Genomic DNA, 27,864 nt, shown 5'->3' on the forward strand with positions numbered 1-27,864 from the left:
AGAAGTTTGCAGGGCAGCTTGAGGAGTGAACAGGGAAGTGGAGACAGGGAGCAGGTAACCCTTCAAATACATCTTCGTGCCAGGAGAGAGAATGATGCAGCTGAATGGGTAGGACCATGAAAAGTTGCCTCTTACTCCTCCTACTCTCCCAAGGCAGGAGGTGCTTTGGTGTGAGTGGATGAGTGCTCCCAAATTTGTATGTTGAATTCTAACTTCTCTATGTCATTGCATCAGAAGTGGGAGTCTTTGGGAAGTGTCTCAAGAGTGGAGCCCTCATGAATGAGATCAATGGCCTCATGAGAGGAACCCAGAGCCTTATGAGGCTATGAAGAGATACCTGAAGTCTTGGCCCTCACCAGAATTAGGCCATGATGGCTCTTGATCTCTAGGATTCTAGAACCATGGCCATGGGGTCTAGGTTGGCTGGAGAACTGGGATTGCTCAGCAGGAGAACAGGAAGAACTGAGTGATGCAGGGAGACTCGGCTGATGGCAGGTCATTTTCGTGTGTATGAGAAATGAAAGCCAGGTGGTGTTTACTTAAAACGAAAACTAAGCAAAAAACAGATGCTAGTTTAAGCAGTTACTACCGGAGAGATCGGTGATGTCATCACACGCAAAGGTTTTGGTTACAGATCTACTAAGGGAAGGTTGGTGGAGGGCACTGCCGACTTGTCCCCTCCATCTCCCAAGGAAGCTACTAATGATAGAAAAAGAAATGCACCCCTCAGCTGTACCAGCTTTTCTGTTGTTGCTATTGCTTGACATCAAGAAGAATAGTTTCTAATGAAGGCTGGGAAGGCTTGGACATGTCTGGGTGCTGAGAATCTCTACATATTATGAATTAGCTTCTTCTGTGGCTGCTCATTATTCAACACTTGTTCTGATCACTGTGAAGACTGACATGTGAAGAAATAAGAACCTTCCAAATCTTGCTAACAGTGAATTTAAAAGTTATTCAACTAACACTGTCTTCAGATGAAATGATAGAGCCACTTCCAATGACAATTTTCTTTTCCTTTTTAAGGATCTTTGGGACTGCAATGGTGCTGAACTCCTTTCCTTGGGGAAACTCATGTTAGAGAAAGTGTGGGATGTTTTAGTTTCCAATATAGAGCACATGTTATAAAAGTTAGGCTAGATAATCGTTTGAGGTAGAGCCCAACATTATCTATATTCATTTTTTTGTCTAAGAACATAGTTGTCTGGTTTACTCTCATTTAACCCATGAGTCAATGTTGTAGCCTACACACTGACACTCAGCATTCTGAAGTGGCTTGGAAGGATGAGGGGTTCTGCAACAGGAAAGAGCTGCTGTGGGGCCTCACAAAGTTCTTCATTTCCAGCATCATGGCATTCATAGCCCATTAGTATTTGTCTGGGCCATGTGGGTTTCTATATAAGTTAACAACTAAAAGTGAGCTAGTGTCTTTAAAACATTTCTGTCAGGAATGTTTGGCTGTTTTCACTAAGAAAAAAAACATGAAGAAGAAGCAAAATCATCTCAGTGAATACTGTCTTCTGCTTGTGGTTACGAATACATCATTGTTCACAGGAAAAGAAAAATCTGGGTGATGAGGGAAGATGTGACAAGAACTTAATGTAAAATGTAATTACTTAACTATCTTAAAAGTTCAAATTGCCAAGATGAATAGTAGGAATGTAAATTTATGTTTACTTGATTAATCCCTTACCTTTTCCCAGGGCATATTTTGTTTGCATACTTATTTAATGATTATTATTTCCAGATTATATGAACATTGTGGGTATATTTCAGTGGTAGAGCATTTGACTGCAGATTATATGAACATACCATGGATAGCTAACCATCTCAAATGCCATCTTATCTTTCTCTCATCTAATAAGCATGTCTACTTTTTGTTTTATAACATTCATAAAATATTAGTATAATATGCAAAATGCTATATATAGTACCCTGTACACATAAAGGATATATAATTATGTATTTGGAGTGGAATCTGAGATTTAAAAAAAAAACAAATAAGATTTTCTATCAAAGCTGTGGACAGTACAAATCTAATATACCATGTCAGTGATATAGTTCAAAAATCTTATGTAGCCTGCAGTGACCTTTGAAGTGCCTTTTCATGCCTGGCCAACCTACAGATCCCTGCAGAGAGAGGGGCCAGCCAGTTCTCTGTATTCCTGCAGAGGGTAGGTAACCACACCTCTAAGCAGTGTGCACCCATTGCCATGATGACTCCTCACCTTCTGTTTCTCCTTCTGGGTCACAGACTGCTTGGAGCTTTCTACGAGGTGGAAAAGTGCTTCGTGCTTCTTGGTACTCATCATTAATTTTTTCTTAGCCTAGGGATAGAAACATAGGAGCAAGAGAAGGGAAAAAGAAAAGAGAAGCAGAAACTGCTATTTAGAGACAAGCTCTTCCATTTTGGAATGAGGTTCTGTTTGTAAATGTGAGTTTTGACTTCTTTGTTCCTATCCGTCATCTCAAAATATGCTCAAAATACTACAGCATCAAATATTTTGGTAGGGAACCACTGTTTATTTTGTCACGATATTGGGTATTATATGCAAGAGAGTTAGACATTTGCTAATTCACCTTGAATCCACATTCCTCTGGGACTTTGGCCTCTCGAGCGCTGGAATTCCAGGCATACACAACCAAGCCCAGACTAAAGAGTTCAGACCATAAAATGAAATAATGTCAGGGGAAATTCCAGGACTCTCTGCCCTTGGGAATTAGCGGCAAAGCTTCCTTGAAACTTATGAAGATGCTACACAGGGGAGTTCAAGGAACAAGCTGCTCACAGCCCCTCCTCTATCCATCCCATCATACGCCTAATGATAAATGCGTGTGAGTCAAGAGACCTTGGCCCTCCAGAATTTGCAGTTTTGTCTCTGAAGCAGACATGCACTTCACAACTGACATGTGGAACTTCTTCTTGCATTGAAATGAAGGAGGAAATAATTACAGCTCAAGAATTCCATGTGACCTAATGACTGTCATTCTTCATAAGACAATAAAAAACCATTATATTTAGAAAAGTGACTTATCAGAAATTGGGGAAGAGTAAGACGTGTTTTTTCTTCTTTGAAGCAAGCAGCTATAGAACACTGTTTCTAGCTTTTGACCATTGTATTGACTTTCCTGTGAAACTCAGTGTTTATAGATAATTGTTTTCTCAAAAAAAAAAAAAAACCAAAAAACAAAAAACAAAACAAAACAAAACAAAACAACAACAACAAAAAAACCCTTTAAAAAAAAAAAAACAGAAAACCAAGAGCAAAATTAAAGACAAGTGTTTGGATGGTATTTTTTTTTTTTTTTTTTTTTTTTTGATATGTTCTCAATGTGACTTTCCTGGGCGTCTTTATCAGTACAACTACCACAAGGGTAGGAATTTGTTTGTCTAGAACAGTTCTAATCTTGGTCTCTGGAGTCTTTGATTTCAGCAGAAGCTTTGGTAACAACACTGAGGAGAGCTGCTTCTGAGGGCATCTCTGCTTACTTGGTATAGGTGGCTGTTTACTTGCAAAGGTTCTTTTGGGCTATTAACATTTGGGAGATGAAAAGGAAGAGTTCAACTCTTGGAATGTACATCTTCTTCAAGGATGTGATTGGGTTTTCTTAGCAGATTCCCTGGCCTCTCATCCTTCTAATTCAAAGCATCTCCTCCTACATAGGATTATTCTAGAGTGATCTTCTGTACATATGGAGCTCATCTATTGTTTCTGTAGCTTAAGAACCAGTAATGGAACTCTCTAGCTTCTCACATCAAACCAAAATTTATCTAGAAGGACTCATGTGCTGTTTCCTGTATTTGTTATCTAGCCCACTAAGTTTTCAAGTAATTGAAAACTAGGAGCAGGCCTTGGTGTAGTGTTTACAGAAGGCAGACCATGTGCACTTGTAGAATCAACATGTCACCTTTGACATCACCACATTCCTTATACTCCATAGCAAGGCAGAGATCACTAACAGACTATACAAATAAAAAATCCAAATGGTGTTTGCTACTTTGCCTAAACTACAAACTTCACAGAGAGGCAGCCAATATAATATGATGGAAAAGAGCAATGATGCTGGAATCCAAGAACTTTTAAGACTTCTTGGTTTAACCATTAACCAGATTCAAAACCTTGGAAATAACCCTGACAGCCCAAAGTCATGTATCACCTTGGTTGGTGTAATGATTGAATATACAAACATGCAGCTCTTGGTGCATAAAAAACACCATGTAAATATTAACCATAAACAGTAACCATACTTTGAGCCATCCTCTGCCTTGGCTTAGTTAAATGGCACATCTATATAATAACTCAGGTGAGTTATTTTCTCTTCATTAGGTGTGCAGAGACACATTAGGTGTAGGGCGCACCTATATGTATACACAAGAGCAAAAAGTCCCTTCCTAAAAACAGTTTATCTAAGTACTGTTTGTGTATACTTGCCTTTATTTGCTGATTCCAGTTGTTGATAACCAGATTTGCTGTTTTTTCAACTTCATTATCAAGCTATCAAAAAGAAAAGCAGAAAGAAATATTGTTGCTTTCTTGCTTAGTCACTGCTTTTAAATATTAAATATCCGTGAATACCAAAACTCGCAGATTAAAGCCTATTTCTGCAACAGGGCAGGAGACGCATTAATGATGACCGGCTGTTCTAGAGAGGCTGCCTAGTGCTGCCCTTAGTCGTGAGAATATTCAAGAGTTGTAACTATCATTACCTTGATGTAATCTCACATTGATAGGTAGAAAAGTATCTTTTGAGACAAACTGTGCTCAATGACAGAGTTAACAAAATTGAAAAGAGCATTTTAAAAGTATCAAACTTAAAATAGCCTCTAATTATATCATCTCAAAGTAATTCTTATTAACATTTTGGGAAGGATCTTCTAGTTGAGATTCTATTACTTATTAGATTTCTTTCAAATTGCATTTTCATTTACTATCATATGTGAAACTTGCTAGCCTAAAATGCACAGAGATTCACCTTCCTGTCCATTATAAGTTTGTTAGTATCACTTTATTATGCCGGGTTTGAACCTAAGGCCTCAAGCATTCCTAGTGAAAGACCCCCACTAAGCTTATTGCCTGTTTGAATTGCTCTTGCTAATTTGCCAAGGTCATTTTATGAGAAAAGTACAGGAGGGAACCAGGTGCTGCTCTCATCCAACGCCAACCAGCTGTGGTCTGCAGCTTGGACCAAAGCAAGGTCAGCAGGACGGTATCTGGGATGCTGAGAGAGTCATAACTGAATTCTTTGTATTCTTTGTGCGCAACCCGAATAACCAACTGTCCTTGGTTAACTATAACTGCTACATTTAGATGAAACAATGAAATCTCTGTAACCATGCTTCTGCTTCTGTAAGCCTGCTTCTTGCCACCCCAACCCTATATAAACTGCCTGAGTTTTAACCTCAGCACGCTCAGTCCCCCAAAAGACTGAAGCATCCACAGGTACCTGTGTAAACAATAAATAACCTCTTACACTTGCATCCAGTGGTCTGGTCTCATCTCTTGGGGGCAAGGGCCTTCCCCCCTGACAGGCTCCAAACTCTTGGGGTCTCTTGGGGATCTTTCACTAGCAAGTTTTTTTTTTTTTTTTTTTGTCACTGAGTTATACCCAGCCCTAGAAATCTTGCTTTTAAGGGAAAAGAGAAGCTCCGACTCACCGACTTTCTCTTCTTCTCTTGCATACTCAGGATTTGATGCGTCGGCTTTATTGCTTCCAACTCAATTGCTTTGCCAAGTTTTCTGGAAATAGAACAGAAGGTTGCACATCATTGTCCTGGGTTTCCATCTACTGTCCTAATGCATTTTTGGCAAGTCGGGTGGCAAGTTATAGCTTATCTATTCAGTGTGAGTTTGAAGTGGGGCATTGGCACCCCCCACACACACACACACTCTAAATGCACAACACCTCCCTTCAGAGTAGGGGCAGAGGTGTGGGAATGGGTACCGGACAGCATTCCTGGAAGCACTCACTGATGTAGGTCTGCTGCAGATTTCATGCTCTCTGAGGCCCAGGCCCAGGCAGTGCTGAGACAGCTAGAGAAAAAAAAAGGGGGGGTGTCATTTCCTGGTAAGCGCTGAGAGATAAAGCATTACAGCCCATGGCTGCCTTCACCATCATATTAATTTGCTTGATGCAGTTTCAATTTCTCCATGAGATTAAATTCAGCCAGTATATTTATGTGTACCACAGACATTATACACACTGCTTTTCCCTAATCCTCCCCCCCCCATTTAGATCTTCGTCTTCTGTTTTATGTCTGCAGAAAATCAGGGAAATAAAGTGGCTAAGGAAAGGAACAGGTGAAGGGGAGGAATTTAGAGACTCCCCCCCACAGACAAATCTTTTCTGGTTCCTCATTTGACAGATGAATAAACCAGATCTTTCAGGATGAAAGTGACACAGAATTTGAACCTAAGTCCCCAGCACGTTGTTTGTGCTGCTGTTGGGGTTGAAGTCCAAATCCTTCACCGTGCTGATGTTTAAGACAGCTTCAGATCTTTCCTGGTCCTGTGTCCAGTGAACACAAAGAGGGTCCGTGCCATGTTCCTGGAGACATAGAGGTAGGACAAGAAAGCCTGATATTCTCCCATAGCCGGAGTCAGCTCTTAGGAAATCAGAACAAATTGCCTTAGTTAACTGCAGGGAGCCCATGCCACTTTTGATGGTTAGGGAGAAAGTTGCATCCTTGTCAGAATCGGAATGGAGCAGAAGTGCGCCTCCATTGGCCGAGTCTGCATCCTGCACTGGGACAATGGGAAAAGCAGACCAAAGGCCAGGCTTTCTACAATCTAAACTAGTGCCCTAGAGTGCCTGCTGTGTGCTTCCAATGACATGAAACCACAGGAAAGATAAAACTAATCCACATTCCCCTGAAGGGGGTGAGTGGTTGTTTGGCTGTGGTGAGAGCAGGGATACAAACAGGAAGAGGCAATTTGAGGTGTGTTAAAAATGTCTGACTTTGGTGGTAATTAGTTCTGTGGTGTACACATCTGCTAAAGTGGACCAAACCTACACTTAAAATAAGTGCTGCTAGATGAGGTGGTACGTCCCCATAATCCCAGCAACTGAGAGGCGGGAAGCAGGAGGATCAGGTCATCCAAGCTTACATAAGGAATTTGTGATCAGCTTGGGCTATGTGAAACATTGACTCGAACAACAAATAAGTTCTTATTGTTTCATGTAAATTAAACCAAGTGTAATTGTGTTTATTAAGGATAAGAGGAGCATTTCACAAAGAGAACCTCCCAGGGGTTGCCCAGCTGCTGGATGGCTTGGCAGGAAATGCATCATGTGGGCCCTAGAGAGCCTGGAGCCCAGGTCGGAGAGCAGATTTCCCTGGCCCTGGTTTCCTTTGTGACCCCGAAGACTCAGCTTTTCTGAGCCTCATTAAGCTGATCTTGTAAAATAGCACTTTGGGATATATATGTAAGCATCTAACACAGGTTTTGATATAGAGAAATACTAAACTACCTTTTATCTCTAAATACCACACCAGTGCTGGCTCACTGGCCATTCTGAACATGTCTGCTGTTTTGATGCTAGGATTACTATGGTGGCATTTAGGAGGCAACTGAATTATCAGAATCAAAATAAAAATGGCCATTCATGGAGCCTCCCTCCTCCTTAGGTGCTCTGCTAAGTAAGTAGAAGTATTATTTCATTTAATTCAGTAATTGTAAGGGATGGGTTTCATTTTTGCTTTTTATGTTATAGCATATTTATTATCGTTATTTATGTTTCTTTCCAACAGAGGGTCTCACACTATAGCCACACTGGCCTGAAATTCCCTATGTAGCCTAAGCTGGCTTCAGCTTCATGGCAATCCTCCTGCCTCAGCAGACTTACACCAGGACCACTGCATTTAGCTTCATTTCCTTCCTAAAGAGCCATTTAGACAAAAACAAACAAACAAACTAAAAAAACCCAAAGACTGTCTGAGGCCATTGAGTGGTAGAAGTAGAGTTTAAACTGGGCAGTCCAAGAGGAAGCTGTCTAAACCCAGCCACAGGGCTTCACTGACTTCTCTGTAGTTAACCAAAACACTGCCCGAAAAATAAACATGGAGTAAGAACCGGTTTGCTATCATCACAATGGCACTCAAGCAGCAGTTTGAAGTGTGGTTCTAGAAGAGATTAACCCTCCTCCCCTTATCTTCGCCATGAGGAGCCTCAGCAAGAACACTGCAAGTTCAGAGTCATATCTGCATGCATTAGTACAGAAGTATCATAGCAAGTTATCAGTGATGGACCGTTCTGATTGTTGCAGAATACTGAGCGTTTGTGCCAAACATTCTAAACCCTTCACACAGTTTACTTCATTTACCATTCAGGCTGCATGACACAACAAAACACACACCCCACAAACATACGTACACACTCAAATACACATCTGCACCCTGTACAGGAAGCAATGGAGACACAGGGAGGTCAAATTCCTTGTCAAAGTCACATACTGGAGGCAATACAGAATTCGCACTTTTCTGCCTCTAAGACCTTTTGGTTTAACACTACTTTCTAGATGAAAAAGCATTACCAGCTGGGCGGTGATGGCACACCTTTAATCCCAGCACTCAGGAGGCAGGTGGCTCTCTGTGAGTTTGAGGTCAGCCTGGTCTACAGATCGAGTGCCAGGACAGGCTCCAAAGCTACACAGAGAAAAGAAACCCTGTCTCGAAAAACAAAAACAGGCAAGGACTTTCAAGGATTATTATGATCCACTAAGCATTTGAGCCAGTGCCTGGCCCAGAATAAATCCCCAAGATCTGCAAGCCATGCTTGGTGGGATTGTACCTGCCATGTGTGTGGGAAGGGGTTATAAGTGAGAAGTTTTCACTTTTAATTTTTTTAAAAGGATTTTTTGCCTTACCTTTGTTGTCGTACTTACTTTTTATTTGTGTTCTGTAGTGCTTTGCTCAGCTTGACTGCCAGTTTCTGAAGTCCTTTGGCATAGTTAATCTCCAGGTTGGCCCTGTGAGCAAAGGACTTGTTGTTAAGTAGGATGTAATGGTCAGAATTAGCAAGAGCACACATAGACAAAGACACACAGGAGATGAGAGTTGGGGAGGTAGATACAGATGATGATGATAGATAGATGATAAATGATGGATGGATGAATGGATAGATGGATGGATAGATAGATGATAAATATATGTATAAATACATGGAAAGGTAGATAGATGTCAGATAGATGATGATAGATATACACATATACTCTCACACATGTACTCAGACACAGACAAAGAAACAGAGACACAGACACACAGACATATACACTGACACACTAAAGGTCAGGATGAAAATTCAGCATCTTCATGAGGAGTGATATCAATTGACAGAAGGATTCTTTTGTTTTTCAGAAAACCCTTAAGAATAGCAAAGAGGATCCCAAAGAGAAAGTATTCTACTTCACTTTCCACCAATGCTGTGGGTTGGATTGTGCCTCCCTCATGGAGGTTATAGTGCTGAACCCCAGTGTATTAGTTACTTTTTTCACTGTGTGATCTGACGCAATGTGGTAGGGACATACTGCAGCTGATCACATTTCATCTGCGGTCACAAAGCAGACAAAGGGAACACTGGAGCTTAGCTCAGGCTCTCCCATCTACCTGGTTCAGACCCCTATAGGGCCCATGGGATTGTGCAGCATGCCTTGGTCTCCTCACCTCAGTTAACCCCCTCTGAAATCGCCATCAGAGACATGCGCAGAGGTATATCTCCTATGTGATTTTAGGTCCATGACAAGTTGACAGTCACTATTAACCGTCACACACAGATACATGTGAATGTATCTGGAGCTGGGTTCTGGGAAGATGGTGATCAAGTTCAAATAAGGCCCAAATACAATCTGATGAGTACTGGACACAGAGTTAGGCATGTACATGGGAAAAGATCCTATGAACATGAAAGCAGGAATCAGAGGAAGATCTGTAAGCCAAGGCATTATCAGCAAATCACAGAAACCTAAGAGGTGACACGAGACAGCATATCCAAGTCAGTCCACAGCAGGAACCAACAGGCTGATCCTGAATCTCATCAGACCTCTGGTCTCCAGAACTATTGCACAGGAAGTCTTGTTCAAGCCACCTAGGCTGTACCACTTAGTTAGGATAAGCCTAGACAACTGACACAATATGACACAATTAGTAAAGAGCACAGTTGTCACTGATCCCATCAGCTCAAAGTCTTATGTAGAAGCCGGGAATACAATTATAAGTGTGATTCAACGAGCCACATGGTAGCTTCAGAGGGAGCCTGCTGCCTTGACCTTCCAAGTAGGTGACTATAGGCAGATGCCCAGCTCATGCGGCATTATAATGGAAACCTGCAGGGTGCCCATCCATTACTTTCTACACAAGGTAAGTTGTTGGATCTTTTTATTTTTTATTTATTTATTTATTTATTTATTTTTTTTGAGGTAGGGTTTCTCTGTGTAGCAGCTCTGACACCTCCTGCAATTCACTTTGTACATCAGGCTGGTGTGGAACTCAGGGATCCACCTGCCTCTGCCTCCCAAGTGCTAGGATTAAAAGTGTGCACCTTGGAGAGATCAAATTACTCTCTTCTTACAATTCGTTTACCACTTCCTAGTTGTAGGTCCATCTGTAGATATAATGAGTCATGTTCCTATTCACCTCATGCACACATCTCCCTCCACCCTGTTCTTCTTAAAAGAAAATTTCTATCCACTTTCAGTTTAAAAAAATAATTTTATTTGTTTGTACATGAGTGTGAACACACCATAGTACATACTCAAAGGTCAGATGACCAATGGAAGGAGTCAGTTTTCTCCTTCCACTGTGTAGAGCCTAGGAATCAAACTCAGGTCATCAAGCTTAATGGTGAGTGCATTAAATCTGATGAATGCATAGTTCTCATTTGATGGTGAGGGTCAAAAGGCTCTTTAGATATCCACCATCTCAGAGGCTCTACAAAGAGTCTCAGAGGCTGAGTGGAAGAGAGACAACTGCTACAAGGAAATACTGCTTTCCTGAACATTAGTAACTTCACTGGATTCATAGGGAAAAGAAGGTGGGGTTTCGGCTTTGGGAGGAGGCTCTTTGTTTGCTTTCAGATGATTGGCAGTTCTGAGTCTGACCATCTCTGCTCCCGTACACCCACCCATATGCACTCCCTCTCTTCTTTCCTTACCTCCTCTCCAAAATCTCAGGTTGACCTTGCACTTGACTTGTATAACTCAGGGTGACCTTGAATTCCTAATTCTCCTGCCTCCACTTCCTGGATGCTGGGATTATAGGCATCTACCACATTGTCTAACTTTCACAGGCGTTTCCTCAAGAATCTAGAGACCCATCTGATGAGTTTCGCTTGCCAAGTCAGGATTTCTTGCTTTAGCATCAGTGCCAGCAGAGATTTGTGAGCTTCTAGATTAAGATGCCCATCACCCACACATGAAGATTATGTATTCAAACAACTCAGTCTCTGCAACAAAGTGTGTCTATTTTGTGACTCTGCATATACTTGGCCTGTGCTCTGTCAGTACACAAAATAGCAACACACAACCTTTTTAGCCCTTACACCATGCAAGACACTATTGTAAGCATTTGAATTCTTTCCTTTAAATTTTTTTCCCCTTTATTTAGCATGAGGGGGAGCACTGCAGCAAAGGTTTGGAGGTCAGAGGACAACTTGATGGAGCTGGTTGTTATTTCACCATGTGGGTCTGAGAATTAAACCCAGCTTGTTAGACTTGGCAGCAAGCCCTTTACCTGCTTAGTCATCTCTCTGGCTCATTTTTATTTGTGTTGAACCTACAATGACTTGTATGGGGTGGACATGATTTGTCTGTTTCCAGGAGGGAACACCGGGCCCAGAGTTTAGTTGTTTCTCTACCAAGGAAGCGATACAGCTAAGCTTCCAAACATGGACAATCTAGCCAGAGTACCTGCTGCTTGACCACACTGCTTCCCCTCCTCAAGATGTGGAGAATGGCTGTAGAAATCTCAAGGGGAGCCAGACAAAAACACATTTTCAAACTTGTAGTACTGCTCACTTCAATGTTAATTATGGTGTTTCGACTCACTGCAGCTCCCAGGGTGTGGCAGCTAGGAATGTCACTTCCAGCTGTTCCAGTGCAGATGTTAAGATTTTCAAACACCTCCCACCTCCCCACCTCCACTCCCCCCACCTCCCACCCCCACCCTGCTTCCCTGGACCTTTTCCAAGGCACCCACCCATGTATTGTAAATCAGTTGGTGAATGGGGAATGGAAATGTTGGGGATCTGGCTAAGACACAAAGGAGGGGTACTCTGATCAAATCCCATCAGTTTAGCTCCTTGAGGTCAGGCTGAGTGGACCCAGTGTCTCTGACCAGTCAAAATTGTGTTCTTTATCTCTCTACTTGCAACTAATTGATGACCCCAGTGGACTTTAGAATCAGCCAAACAGAGCAGGCTGTAACCATCCACTTTTGTCTTCTAATTTCTAGTGCCCACCTGTGACACCTGACAGAGGACTGTTCATCAGAAGGAACTGAAGTAACATACAGTGAGCAAGGGAGGGAGGAGGTGGTGTGGGGCATTGTCCTCCAGGCCCTCAGCATATGTCCATGACTAAATTCCAAGCCAGTGACCAATTTCCTATCCAATGACTAAATTCTTCACTCTTATAAGAAGCTGTGTCCCAAGAGGCAAACACAGTGACATCTGTTACTTTTGTGAGTCTGAGTGATTGTGAGGTTGTAAATGGAAGCAAAGACTACCATGTAGTTTTCTGTGATATATGTGTGAGTGTGTGGTGTTGGGCTGGGTATATTGATGTTTCCCATTTAGGTCTTATCATTTTCTCTCTCCCCTTCTCTCTCTGTTTATATATATATCTCTCCCCCCCCTTCTTTCCCCCAAGACAGGGTTTCTCTGTGTATGTATCCCTGTCTGTTCTGGAACTCATTCTGTAGACTGGGCTGGCCTTGAACTCTTAGAGATCTGCCTGCCTCTGCCTCCCTAGTGCTACGATTGAAGGCATGTGACCCCCCCACCTAGCATTGCCATTCACTCTCTTAAAGGGAGCTGCTTTATCCCATTCCCTAGTCAAGAAGCAATACAGGTGCACAGTGCAAAAGGAATCTGGGTGGGGGGGGGGAGAGCTACTCTCAGATCAAGTCATGGAATTTTCTTTCTCTTGTTAAAACTATCAGAAAGCACATTGGGCTTAATAGTCTCACCCTGTCCCATTGTTTCCTTCCACTTGACTGACAAGATTTCTAACATGAGTGAAGAGGTCTTGCCCAAGCTATGGTCTTTTCATGTGTGAAATTAATGATGTGCTTGTATATACCTTCTGGTGGGTAACTCGAGCTCAGAATATGCCAGTGAGTTTTAAAGATCTAAGCCAGGGAAGTGACACTTTGACTTTCAACCCATTTACATTTTACTTTCCTCTCAGCACTCAAAGCAGGTCAATATATTTTTATTCCTAGTAATGAATACCAACTAGTAAGTAAAAGACTGGAGTTTGACCAAGATAACAAAAATAAAACACTCCTTTGACACAGAGAAAGCATGTAAAACCTGTGGTTTCAGGTTTAGGATTTGTGATGCAGCACAAGTTAAGCTGTAAGAATAAGTGGATATGTTCCTTTCAATGGCTCTTCTCTAATAAACTTATGCAAAAGAGTTGTTTTCTCTGTGTCTATGAAGAATTAGTTTAAACTGAACAAAGGTCTTCTAGTGCTGGAGGAAGCAGATGACTGTGCCCTACTCTGTGTGAATTAAGGATTTTAGTAATCTTAATAGATGGTCCCTACACTGTCTCCTATCTTGAAGTTTGAGCCAGAATCAACTTCTAGTTGGGCTGGGTATATTGATGTTTTCCATTCAAGCCTTATCAATTTCCTTTAGGAAGGTAGCCACAGCTCATCTTACACATCGGTTTTCCATCATGGTGCATGCCCATAACCCCAGCTCTGTAGAGGCTGGGAAAGAGAGCCAAGAGTTCAAGGCTGGCCTAGTCTACACAGTGAGTTACAATCCAGCCTGTGCTATATATAGAGAGAGCAAGATTCAAGTTCAAATAAACTCTATCCACTTCCTAAAGGTCACCAAAGGCGGTCCCGGAGGAAACGTGGGGGAATGGAGAGCGCAGTCAGTGAGCACACAGTTGTGAGAGGCGGAAAGACTAGCTGCTGATGTTCTGTTGCATGTTAGAGTGACTATACACTCAATACTTCAAAATAGCTAGAAGGGAGGTTTCAAAAGGTTTCCTCGAAAGGAAATGCTAAGCATATGCCATGTCACGAAGATGCTAATTACCCTTATTTATCCACATGCATACTGTAGACATAATGTCAAATTATCATGCTGTACCTATACATATGTGCAATTATTATGTCAACTTAAAAGTTAACAGGTAGGATTAGGGAGAATACTTGACATCATGCACACTGGGATCAGGCCCTCGGCACTACCTAAAGGTAAAAATTAGCAACCAACAAGGTAGTAATTGGCATTAGAGTCAAGTCGGAGCTCCATCACTCCAGTGCCCCTTGCTCTCACCGGCTATTCGACTGTTATCCATTGTCCTAATTGTGCTTCCTGGGAACAGCTTGTAAGAAGGAACCATGCAGCTGGGAGAGCTTCCTGGACCTCAAGCTGAGCAGCTGGAAGTCTCTGATCCCGAGTCTGTGCATTGCCAGGTTCAGTGGGTCCACTGTGCACAGGAATGTCTTATTCCAGGTGAAACGTATCATCCCCACGTTAGTGGGACTGTTCTTAGTAATGGAGAGAAGCCAGAGGGCAGCATAGTGCGCCTGCCTCATCATCCTCCTCAACTTCCTTACAGACCCTGTGAGCCACTGGGCTTAGTGACACAAATGTCCCTTCTTATCAAAGTGGCTCAATGCTGAGTATGTTGGGAATTGCCTAACAGAGCCCCAAATTTTTCTGCCTATTATGAGGATGCCTTTGCACTGGGTTAAAATAGAGCAACCATCTTTTGCTTATCACTACCAATTACTTAAGGATTGGTAAAGATACGTGCGTGCCACTTCTGAATGCCACAGAGACCAAGATTAGACACACCTAACACAGTTCCTGGTATATAGATTACATTAGATAAGTGGTCTCTTCTGTGTTTTTACTTTTCCAGCTTTTGTTCAAGAATAATATAAAGAGGACATGTTAGCAAATGTCAAAGGTTCATCCATATGTTGATGTTGTCAGAATCAGCCTCAGAATTTGTCCAACATGATCTCCTTAATCATAACTGCCTGGAAGTACAAACCAACGCAGACATGGCTACATCCATCCACTCAGTGTATCTCTACGGAACAACCCCTGCTCTGAGTCACACCCTAGTCACATTGGATACAAAGACTCTGATTCAGGGAAAATGTCCACAGCAAGTGAAGAAATAAACAAAGCAAGGCAGGGAGAGCTGCAGCAGAGGTGTGTGCTGACTCTACGCGCAGGCTGGGAGGAGGCTTCAGACCATAGACTTGAGTTACAGACCGCCTTCCCTAGTGAAGCACTGAGTGGCGAAGAATACATTTACCAGAGCCAGCCACCGAAGGTGAGGATGTACCCACCAGGCAACACAACAGCCTGTGGTAACACAATGGCGCATTGGGTGGTGGGGATGATGTGGGGAAGGTGTAAGTGACTCAGGAAGGAAAGGGTAAGGATCATAGGGTAGAGGGAGAGAAAGCAGGAGGGAAAGTCTAAATCTCAATAGAACATACCTTGGAGATTTAAAAAAAAAAAAAAAAAAAAAAAGGTCCCAAAATACAAAAGCAGTCCCTCTATTTCCAACACTCAAACCCCCTGCTGCCCTCCTTTCTCTCCCCTCTCTCAATAAACTCCACGTGGGCGCTGAGTCTCGTGTTTGTGTTTTATAGGCATTAGCTGCAGCAAAAGAACAACAGTAGTCAGTGTCTGAAAGGCCTCAGTATGCAAGGGAGCTGAAAGGCTGGAAGAAATTAAGTAGAGTCAAACATCTCATTTCTTATATTTAGTCCTTTTGTTGATAACATCAGCAATGATGAGTCACTTGTGGTCTACTGTTCCCCTTCTTTTATTTTTAATGTCCTGGGAGATGACTCTTCCATCTGAAAACCTGTTCCCAAGCTTCCTTGCAACGGAACAATTTATTTCCCGTCCCAGTTGGTTTAAACATTAGCTAAGGTTATGTGGGGATCCAAGCTCTCACACACAGTAATTGGAAATATGCGTCTGTCATTTTAAATACGGTTTGCAGTTGCACTAAAGTGAACCCGGGCACTTTGACTTCAAGCGTAGTAGGAGCTGCTGTGTGTCTCTGGCTGAACTGGAGTTTGAGACTGTAAAAATGGGAAACAGCAGTAACTCATTGGACAGAGGAAGCTGAGCATGATGACCGTGAAGTGCAGAATATTCAGGTAAAACCTCATGTCACTAATGCATGCAGGTTTCTATCACCTCCGATCAGAAGAAAGCAAGAAGTAGCTGAACTAGGGAAGTGACAGCATCTGGGGTTACAATGCCACTGTGAATCCACTTTTACGCATGCGTGGATGCAAACCTCTGCAGAGTGGAACTGCATCTAAGGTGTCTAGAGCATAAACTTCCAGGGACACTATAATCCTTATTTTGGTACTGTAGCAACGGCAATAAAAAGTCTTCGGCGATCTTTTACATATTTATTTATCCAATCTGCAAATATTTACCAAGTGCCATGATCTCTGCCATTATGGTGGCCACAGGATTTGCCTTCATGATTTCCCGTGTCCTCACCCTCAATTTGTATGTCTGCTACACACTTGTCTTATGAGGCTTTCTCACCTATATCTAATGCAAATGGAATGCACCATGGATCTGTACAAAATAAGCCCACACATTTAAGAGGAAATAGCCCTGGCCTTGTAGCTGAGGGAAGACACTGAAGAGAGATACTTGTATCCCCCTCTTTGGTCTTCAAACTATTGAAACAGTGGACCTCAGAAATTAAAATTTCCCAGTGCCTTAGGCTGGGAAAAGGAAGCGGCTACAACCCTGGTACCAACCAGAAGGGCAACTTGTCCCCTTGAAACAATTTTAGTTCGGACCTTCCAGAACTAACTGGAGCTGAGGCAGTGTGGGCATGACCTCATGGTGACCAGTACTGCTGAGTTATGCATACCTCTTGCCCTCTACTTCAACCTCAACTTCATGTCAGTCACCCTGGAGGTGGTCTTGTGGGTCCCTATATGTCCTTATTTGTATTTGCTCCCCTCAAAGTGGCCACATTGAATAAATATCCTTTCTTTGCTTCTTTTGCCAACTCCCCCGCCCCCGTGTGTGTGTGTGTGTGTGTGTGTGTGTGTGTGTGTGTGTGTGTGTGTGTTGTGTGTACTCAAGTGTGCCACAGTGTGTGTGCAGGTCAGAGGACAGTTTTCAGAAATCAATTCTTTCCTACCATCTGGGTTCCGGGGACAGAGCACTTGTTGTCAGGTTTGGCAGCAAGCCAAACGACCGAACCAGATTTCTTTTGTTTCTGTTTTGTTTTGTTTTTCCCCTTGAGATACAATCTCACTATTTAGCCTGGGCTGACCTTGAACTTGCTATCCTCCTGCCTCAGTCTCCCAAGTGCTGGATTATAGGCAAGCACCAGCGATTTCTGAAGTCATAGGATGAGGAAGGTGAACGTGAATGAGTGTCAGGTGCACTGCATTTGCCTGTCCTCGTGAACACGTTTTGTGGAATGAGTCAAGCACAGGAGGAAGAGGCGATGGTCTCCAAATCATATCACTTGGCCCCGCCCAGGGCTGTGTTATAGCATCTATCTTTGCTAACTAACTCATAAAAGTGTGGACTCAAAGTACACCATGAAGAAAATATTGATGTATTATAAAGTGCTTATGTCCACTAGAAAATGGTTTTCTGGATACACACTCCTCATGTTTTCAAACAGTTGAGCAAGCCCAGGGATCTGGGCATCTTAAGTAGGAGGGGTCACTTCAAATGAACAATTATCAGGGTCAATATAAAGTACCCCAGCAGTGGCATCTTGGTTGAGGGAAATGACTTGGCTGTTCCAGGTCAGCTTTACAAAACGGCTGTCATGTGTTTGTTCAACATTATTCAAGTTCAGAATCTTACTAAAGCATTATATCCATTCTTTGCATTTATGCTATATAGTTTTTAACTCAGAAATATGCTTGCTTGCAGCTTTGGCCTACAGCATCCTATAGATTTTCAGATTCTAAATCTAGTCCATGAGGAAGTAAAACCATGAAGAGATATACATCTTCTGCCCAAGGTTTCTGTGTTTGCCCCCTTGAGAATGTGGAGATTGTGGTGGCTTTCACACACTAAGAGGGCGGGTCCTGGGAAGGGACTTTAAGAGAAACACAGGTAAGAATCTGACAGGGCTCTGGCTATAGAGAAAGTAAAGCAGCTGGGGAACATCTGTATAAGGAAAAACAGGAAGAGAGTGGTGCTACAGGTGGCTGCTGGGATCCTGAGAATCCACCATGCTGTCTGCTGTAGTGTGACCACCATTTTGTCCTCTGCCTCCTGCCTCCATAGCTGTCTATCTGGCACTAATTTTTAACTCTTGGACACCCAATAATCAGGTGCAGATGACTATCATCTGGGTCATCTGCATGGGAGAAGAGGCTTTACCTAAGCAAAGAGTTGGATTTATAGAATAGTTAAATGGTCTTATTTAAAAATAATTTCCCTTGAAGCTAATAAAAATATTTTTCTTATAAATAAAACACTGTCTTTGATTGCAAGCCCCTCCCCTTTGGAAAAATCAAGGCAGTTTGACTATTAGAATGGAAATATAGCTCACTTAAACTTTTATTTTCTTTTTTATTCCATTTGACAAACTTAGTTTTCTTTATAAAAATTCTTTTGAGTTCTCCCAACCATCGATTGTTCTAACAAAGCTAATGTTATCTTCTGGTTATTGATTTGCTAATGAGGAGTGCTCTTAACTCAAGATATCTTTTTTTGTGTGGCACATATATAAAGTGTGTGTGTATGTGTGTGTGTGTGTGTGTGTGTGTGTGTGTGTGCGCACGCGTGCATGCATGCTTTGGGGATTGAACCATAGTCTTATATATATTCCATAAGCACTCCATCACAGAATGTTATAGAGATGCCTATAATAGAGCAAAGGCCTAAATGCCCCTTTACAAGCCAACTCCTTTCTTGGATTCTTTAAAATTTGAAGCAGTTACCCCCATTCTTTTGTGCCTGAGTTAATTGTACCTACTTTAACATAGTGAACATCTTTACTCATAGCCATACTTAGCATTAAGAAGAGATATTAATTTAATTAATATTAAAAATGGTGGCCTCTCATCCATGAATCCACCCATTCATTTTTTAGAAAATAACCAAAAAAAAAAAAAAAAAAATCAAAGACCTGACTCTAAGAAGTTCTTACCATACAATGGGTGGGACACAGGCCCTGTTCTTGTAGCAGACAGAAAAACAAACTAAGAGCTGAGGTCAGTGTGAAAAGCACAATAATGGTCATATACATCAGGCTAAGACTGGGCCTCTGGGAGCATGATCAACTCAGTAAGAGGCTTGCCTGGGTCTAAGCAGAAGTCCTCCATGCTGTTCCTTGCTCTTTATGGTGCCTGTTGATAAATGTGCATAGAGGAGGCTCATTCTTCAACCCAGTTACTCAAGCAACAAAATTTAACACTGTGCTCTGAAAAGTGCTGCAGCTTCTAATCACCTCTCCAGACATGTCACTAGCTGCAGCTACACAGGAAGAATTACTTGTTGCAAATGTGCACTTTGTACCTTTGCTGAAGGATGGCTGTGATCTGCTTGCAGAAATTCTCTCCATTTTGAGCAAACTCCTTCAGGCTCTTGTATACTTTATTGTACTGGGGGAAAAATGACAGGAAAATTATGAGCACCTCCATAGATAGCACACCCATAATTCAGAATGCTGCTGTAGTGTGACTGCCACCATAAAGGACTGTGTGGCTAGGGAGGCACGCATTTTTGGATGACTTCTTAACTAAATATTAAGTCTCCTCTGGCTGGCTATGAAAAAAATCCAGGGATATTTTCCAAAACTGAAGCTGGCCTGTCTGTTTCGTCTTAGTTACTGTTCTGTTGTTGTGAAGAAATGCCATGACCAAAGCAACTTATAGAAGAAATCACCTAATTGAGAACTTGCTTACAGTTTCGGAGGGTAAGTCCATAGCCATGATGGTGGAAAGCATGACCGGAGGCAGACAGGCATGGACCAGGAACAGTAGCTGAGAGCTGACATCTGGATCACAAGCAGAAGACAGACAGAGAGAAAGAGGGAAAGATAGACAGAGAGAGATAGAGACAGAGAGAGGGGCACACACACATACACACAAAGAGAGTTAGGTGTGTGTGTGTGTGTGTGTGTGTGTGTGTGTGTGTGTGTGTATATATATATATATATATATATATATATATATATATAGAGAGAGAGAGAGAGAGGGGGGGGGGGAGGGCCTGATATGGAATTTTGAAACCTCAAAGCCTATGGCACATCTCCTCTAACAGGGCCACACCTTCTACTCTTTAACTACTCCAACTGGGAACCAAGCTTCAAATACATGAGCCCATGGGACCATTCTCATTCAAAGCACCACACTGTGCCAGGGCAAATGCAAATAATTCAACAGAATTTGGCATTTGCTCTTCTGGCAGGGTAAGGCCAACACATACTTTACAGGACACCACATCAATACATTTCTGTCCCACCAACCTAAGCACATGATAGACCCACTGTACAGGTGTCTAAAACATCTGAAATTTAAATTTAAACACTTAGAAATCTAAAACCTTTTTTGGGGTTCTGATTTAATACCATAAAGAGAATTTTTTTCACGCTTGATTTAAATGAGTCTCAGTCAAAACACAGGCACGGTGAAAATCTTATATGAGATCATCTTCAGGCTATGTGTATAGGTCTATTCGGAATATAAATGGATTTCATGTTTAAGCTTGGGTCCAATCCCCAAGATATCTTATTATACATTCATAAAACTCCAAAATCGGAAGGAAAAACAAAACCCACCAAAATCCAAAACATTTCTGGTCTTAAGCATTTTGGGTAAGAAACATATAGCCTGTAGTACCAAGCAGATATTTTGAAACTTCTGGAACACACAAAGTATGTTGAGGTTTCAAAAAGCTTTGCAAGCAATGTGTTGGCTACTGAAGCCTCTTTGCTGGCTCCTGTGCCTACAGGTGCTAATCAGGCAACTACATGGTTGTGCATGGGGGCAGGGATAGAGGGAGGGCAGGGTGGGGACAGCCTAGTAAAGCTCCTGCCAGCACTGCCCTGGCCTTCAGATGCCCATGTGAATGTGGCTCGCTGTGGCCAGATTTTCCAATATGTCAAAAACAAACAAACAAACAAACAAACAAACATGGAGCATATGAAATATGAGTGAAAAAATTTGTATCCAACAACTCATAAATTAAAGACTCCTTCAGTGTAAGTAAAGTCAGTCAGTGGTGGTGTTCCAATCTCTAGCCCTTGTCATGCATGTCTCTGCTAAAATTCATAAGAACCTAGCTTTCTGGGTTTTATTTTTAGCAAAACTAACTTGTCTTCTTTAGACATTGGACCATGACAGTTTCCTTCCTCCCCTTCCAGGATTTTGGTGCATATAAGTTTGTGAGAAGCTCTACAGGAAAGAAAGGTATCCAGTGTCCCTGTTGATTCCTATGTGACCTAACCTCTTCACTAAGATCTTCCATGAGCATTTGACCTTTTTTCCTATAGTACTAGAGTATCCCACGGAACACCTCGGTGCCAGAGAATACACGTAGCTTTCAGCAGTGCATACACCCTGAAATGAAGCTGGTCTCAGCCTTCTTTGCTTGAGTGTAGTTGTGACTGAATGCTATGGTAGCTGTGTCAGAAATCAATGAGCTGGTTTCAGTGAATGCCCCTCTTCCTCTTTTTTGCTTCCTGGACTCAGGAACCATGGGCATTTCTATGACATAGTCTTGACATGGGCCACCATGAACTAAGATCATAGATCTGAAAGAGAAGAGTCTGGCACCTCCTACTGGTGTGGAGGCCACCATGCAGGCCTTCGATTATCTATGTTCAGACTTATTGTATGTGTGGAAGAAATACAGTGATATTTAAAATTGGGTAGTTTATTTAGAATGATGGTGATAATGATGATAATTGGTGTGTGTGTGTCTATGTGTGTGTGTGTTGCCTGTTTGTGTGTCCAGACATACATGTGGTGTTCAGATGACAACTTTGGGGAACTCGGGCTATCAGGTTTGCACAAGTGTGGCAAACACCTTGCTTTCTGGACCATTTGGTTGGTCCTACACTAGTTTTTATTTAAAGACATTTTTATTTAGGGTTTCTAATTTGTAACTTTTCCATGGTTCTAACTCAAATGGAATATTAACTTTTTGTAAATGATAGAACATTTTATGTTTCACAAAGATTACAGTCATAGGAAGTAATGACACATACTACATACTCATCTAAGTTACAGGGACATTAAACATCTAGTCTGCTCTTTTTGAGCAATTGTTTTTCATTTTCATAATTTATTTGGCTATTCTTGGACATTTATTCTTCTGTATGAATATTTATCTAATTATGAGAAGTTGGGTTTTTTGTTTTACATCCCTGTCAGAATCCTAATCAAAACTGTATTATATGTGTGTTTATATGAATTATAGGAAATTAACTTCTTAAAATGGTATTTAGACTTCCCATCCAAGAACACAATGGAAGTCTTTTTATTTATTTAAATTTTAGTTCATGTCACTAAAATGTATCAAGTTCTTTATAGGACCTACAGATTTTTTATTTGATTTATTTAGAAATAACTCCTGGGATTAATCTGTATATTCTCATTGTTCCTCTTATCTGCTTATAGAAAAGTAGAAACAAAGGCTCAACTAGGAAACCAGGGTCCTTGGGCAAGCTAGATTTGGCTGTCTACTTGCAGAGTGGGGTTTTCACCTCTTAAGCAAATATAGTGCTAGGGCTAGGGCTGAGAAGACACAGCAGGGTGAACTGCTGGAGGAACCTGCTCTTTCAAAATGAGAGTGAGGATGAGAGCCCCTTCCCACCAGGAGAATTGGGAACAGAAAGGAAGATTGCCAAGAGAAACTGCCCTAAAAAAAGAACTAGACATCAACAAGCCAAACAATCCAATTAAGAAACAAGGTACAAATCTAAACAGGGAATTCTTAATAAAAGGAAAGTCAAATGACTGGCAAACGCTTAAAGAAATGTTCAACATCCTTAGCCATCAAGCAAATTCAATAAAAATGACTTTGAGATTCCATCTCACACCTGTCAGAATGACTAATATCAATAAAACAAGTGACAGCTCATGCCGTCGAGGATGTGGCACAGGGGGAACACCCTTTCACTGCTAGTGGGAGTGAAAACTGTATAGCTACTATGACAATCAATATGGTGGTTTCCTGGAAAACTGGGAATCAATCTACCTCAAGACCCAGCTATACCACTCAGGCATATACCCAAAAGCTGCTCCATCCTACTACAAGGACACTTGCTCGACTATGTTCATAGTGACTTTATTCTTAATAGCCAGAAACTGGAAACAACCTGGATGTCAGCTGTAGGATTTGGAAGATGGTAAATACACCATCTCCCACCCAGAAAGTATTGGAACAAATACTTTGTATTGGAACAAAGTGGTGAATGGACAGAGTTCTTCCAGACAGAGAAATGGCCAATGGTCCTGCTGCCTCAGCCACTCGGGTCAGATCATAGGTATGAGGGATCCATGCCTCAAGTAAACCACTTCCTGAGTTCGATTGTGTCCAGGCAATACATCATGTTGTTCTTAATTTAATGATCAGATAAAGAAGGATATTCTGTTTATAACAACATGGAGTAGATTCTTTATCTTTGACCTTATGTTCAATGTGCTGGAACGCCCCCAACATCCCTGATCCAGACTGAGACAAAGGTGACATCCATAAATAAAAGAGATACTAAGAGATACTAAGACTATTTCTATTTACTCAGCACGTGTTTGAGTGTGAGATCAGAAAACCTCTCGGTGTATCTGCCCTAAGACAGTGAAATCTCTTTATCTTGGCTTTAGCTCCTCAGCTCCTGTCTCACTGCCCTCTCCCACTCCTCAGAGGGGACTTCCAAGGGGTCCTATGGGTTTAGCTGAATATGCTTCTTTGTGCTCTTTCCATGTCCGGCCTGTGCACCTGATTTTATGTGAATTCTCACTCACTGGTGGTGATTATTTCAAAATATTGCTCCTCAAATTAAGGGGTTACTTGCCTTTATTACAAATGTTTGGCATTTAAAACTTTGCAGTAGGATTTCTTAAACTATAAGAAACTGAGTACTAACAAAACGGTACCATCTACTGTCTCCTCATCTTAGTTTACAGCTGATAAAACAGAGACCTAGGAAACAGAGGATGCATGTTATCTTCTGATACACACCAAAGGCACCATGGACTACAGAGTATCTGTGCCAGACTCCACTAGCCCTTCCCCATCTCTCAGTGGAGCAGAGGTTCGTAGGAGCCAGGGACCACAGCAGCAGTGCTTTTGGAGTCTGTGCCAGTAACAGCTAGTGACCCAGACTGAACCAGCAAGCTAAGATGTTCAGGCTGGCATTTGAGTCACATTACCAAACTGAGGAGCAACCTGGTCTTATTTGGCAACTGATTTCATAAGCAAATGGGCTGATGGTGTAGGAACCAGAAGCATACTCTAACAGGGAGGGGTCCTCCCTGGACCCCTCATGAGTACCTAAAATGCGAAGATCTGGTGATAGCTTGTAACTTTCGCTCAGCTGGGTTCCTATGGTCTTCTCTCATGGAAAGGGAGAAAGTGGTACTTTTTTTTTCCTTTTCTTTCTTTCTTTCTTTTTTTTTTTTTTTTTTTTTTTGTTTGTTTTTGGTTTTTTTTTTTTTTTTTTTTTTTTTCATGATTGAGTTATTTCCTCTGGGAAGAATTTGATGTTATCAACTTCCTTGCATATGCAGTTGAGGAAGATTTCTTGTGGCACAGTTTTAAGTGTCAGTGATAAGCCCACAGGCATCAAGGCTCAGAGCCAATTCTTTTCCTTTCCAAAATAAGAACTTAAAGAAAAAAACTTGAAATAAGCTCTAACACCCTCACGATTATTCAAAAGCTCTGCATAGTGTCTACCATGCTTTAGCTTACTTAAAGCAACAATCTCTTGAAGGCAGACTTGACCTGACTACTGGAGGTTGAAAGGGCCCAGAGTAACATTTAATTCTCTCACAAAAGCATGAACCAAATGGCACTTTTAAGGTTTTTTTGTACCAGGCCTGACTTCATAGTTCGTTAAAACATATTTCACTTAGAATATTTTTAAATGTGTAAAACAAAATACCACAGGATTATAAAGAAATGGAACTACATTGATATATATGTATATTTATAAAATATATTTTAAGTTTCTTATATTAGGTTGGATGTTTATACTAATATGCTAAATAACAAGTCTTAAGAATCACCAAAATATCTAAATAAGGCTGAGAATAAGCAATACTCGGTGACATTTGCAATAACACTTTTATATTAAAGTATCTGTGCCTTTTATTATTTATACAGTCCTAGACACAATTAGTAGTGTTGGATACTTATAGTTGAAGAAAATTTTATATTTTTGTTAGAAAGTAGTATAAATATAGATAGATTTTCCCCCCATCCTCATTTATTTGTTTGTTTGACTTTGTTCTTGGCCCACTGAAACTGATACACAAATCTGTTAGTGTGGACCAAACTAAGAAACACAGCTTAATAAAGATGCTTAAGTGTGCTCTGTGTAAAATTAGGGCCTTGTGGGATAGGACATTTGGCAGGTAGTGGGAGCTTTGGGTTCTCTATAAAATGTGCTAAGTGTTTTCTGAAGCATTCATCTCAAATCCATGCTCTTGTTTTAGCATGTTCCCAAACGGTGGAGCATTGTTCCCCCAAGTACAAGCTGGGAATTGTACCAGGAAGTCAACGTGAACATTTGATAAAGATGAAACAATTGCAAATAAATAAATAGATATGCTGTGGCTTTAGAGAGTTTAGAAGTTCAGGCTGAAGGGATATCCGCCTCCTTTTGACTCCCGGATACCTTTGGTGGCAATGGGCCCATAGATATGGCCTTCAGTCATGGACAAGGACAAACATCCTTGGGGATGCTTAGAATAGCACAAGGCATCACTTAGCACCCCAGGAAGTAGAGCTTTGAACTGCCACCAAGGTGAGGGATAGGCTGCCTTGGGAGCTGCTTAAAAGAAAACATTTGTTCCTAGTTCTCACCTGAGGGTAAACTTTGCTACCTACACAAAATGGTAGGCTTTCAGCGCCCCTTTCTTTTCACTTTTAAAAACTTACTTGGTGCTGTCTCCCGTCTCCCTCCCATTAGTCTAATTATACTATCTCGGCATTGACTTTCTTTCTAAATAATGGGTAGTACCAAGTTTTCCTCTCAACTTAGCCCATCCCTGTCCCACCTTACCAACCCTCCCAGGGGGGAAAATCACTAGATATCCATGTTGAGACAGGAGAAGATTTAAAAGTGTAACAGGGCAGCAAACTCAAAGAGAGACAGCTTTCTCTAAAGGGCTACCATAACTGCTCCATGCAGGGGAGACTGAGGATGGGGTACCAATGGGGGTTCACTCAGTATCATCATGCAAGCACAGCGCTGGAATTCTTCACTAAGCAATCCTCGTTTTGTGCTTAATTTGTGCTGGGGCTACATCTGCTACACATTTAGGTGTTCGCCTGACTTCAGTCATGCGATTCTTGAGCTCCGTGCAATTGCAGTTATAGTTCCATCTCTCCTAAGCCCATGCTTTCCTCACCCTTTGGATAAACAAAAGGCAAGCGGCAACCCTCTGCTGGTCTTATGGCTTCTTACAGACCTCCCTTGTCTGTTTGCACATTTGTTTCTAGTAAAATACATGAGACTACATTGATTACAATGACTACAACCTGGCCTCTAAGCTCACCGAGTTTAGCTTTCCATCACTGCTGACTGGAGTAGAATGTTGGAAATCCTCAAATACTTTGGTTTTGAAATAAATATATCTTCCCTTTATTACTATCGCATCTTGCCTTCTAGGTCAAATCTCCACCACTATTGCTGATGACCTTGCTGAGTCTTTGGAATTTTGATCAGTTTTGTATTCGGAGGGAAAATTCTCAGGACTGGAGCAAGCACCTTGGTGAACCAGTGTGACAGAGTAAATGTCTGTTCTGTGTCCTATAGGGTTTGAGATCACAACTCTTAAATTGTTTGAATAAAAAGTGGGAGTGGGGAGGTGAGACCTTCTTCCCTGGCTTTTATCTCTGTGCCTAAATGCACTGAGATATCTAGCCCACACACGAGGTTGGCACTCTTGGTATGTGCCTTAATACTGCTTCTCAAACAGCCCCATGTGGATCTGACTAGGATGTGAGATACTCATCGAAATCTCTCCCCATCAACTTGAGAAGAAAGATATGAGTGTCACTTTCTTGAGAGGGCTCTATTTTAAACTCAACCAAAGAGAAACTACAGACTTTGCACCATAGCCAACATCTAAACATGCCTAGTTTCTGATTGTCTCAAATTTCTGTAGTTAAAAACCCACACACACGCAAACACACAGACCACACTGGTCTACTCACCGAGGAATCCGTCAGTGGGTCCCTCATGTTGAAATGCTCTTTGCTTTGTCTTTTAGCTACGCTCCAGCATTCTGGACACTGCAATCAATCAGGCTGGGTGTGTTCTGGACTTCCGGGATTCAAAGGGCTTAGAGTACGTCAGTCCTTGTCAAACACACCAAGGAGGAAGTTCCAGCCCTGAACTTTCATCCAGTTTGTTTCCTGAAAAAGCAAAGAACAGCTCTGGGTCAAAAGAGCCCCTGGGAGACAGTGAGAACCA

At 41.7% G+C, this 27,864-nt stretch overlaps 1 protein-coding gene across 4 annotated transcripts in view; it reads right to left on the reverse strand.

Annotated features, from left to right (window-relative positions):
• Nucleotides 1-27,742, reverse strand: part of Nostrin (nitric oxide synthase trafficking) — a 55,436-nt gene extending 27,694 nt beyond the window's left edge. For 2 of the 4 annotated variants that reach the window (XM_051184538.1, XM_051184536.1), the window contains exons 1-7: nucleotides 27,606-27,742; nucleotides 19,734-19,819; nucleotides 8,884-8,967; nucleotides 5,970-6,032; nucleotides 5,657-5,738; nucleotides 4,434-4,496; nucleotides 2,229-2,327 (exon numbers count right to left, since the gene is read on the reverse strand). In XM_051184538.1, coding sequence (XP_051040495.1) covers nucleotides 2,229-2,327; nucleotides 4,434-4,496; nucleotides 5,657-5,738; nucleotides 5,970-6,032; nucleotides 8,884-8,967; nucleotides 19,734-19,819; nucleotides 27,606-27,632 — 504 coding nt within the window. In that variant the 5' untranslated portion in view covers nucleotides 27,633-27,742. The remainder of the gene's footprint in view (nucleotides 1-2,228; nucleotides 2,328-4,433; nucleotides 4,497-5,656; nucleotides 5,739-5,969; nucleotides 6,033-8,883; nucleotides 8,968-19,733; nucleotides 19,820-27,605) is intronic. The other 2 variants (XM_051184537.1, XM_051184539.1) reach the window with 2 other exon arrangements.
• Between the last annotated feature and the right edge of the window lie 122 nt (nucleotides 27,743-27,864).

This window comes from Phodopus roborovskii, unplaced genomic scaffold, assembly GCF_943737965.1.
Source record: "Phodopus roborovskii unplaced genomic scaffold, PHOROB, whole genome shotgun sequence".
Taxonomy (NCBI): domain Eukaryota; kingdom Metazoa; phylum Chordata; class Mammalia; order Rodentia; family Cricetidae; genus Phodopus; species Phodopus roborovskii.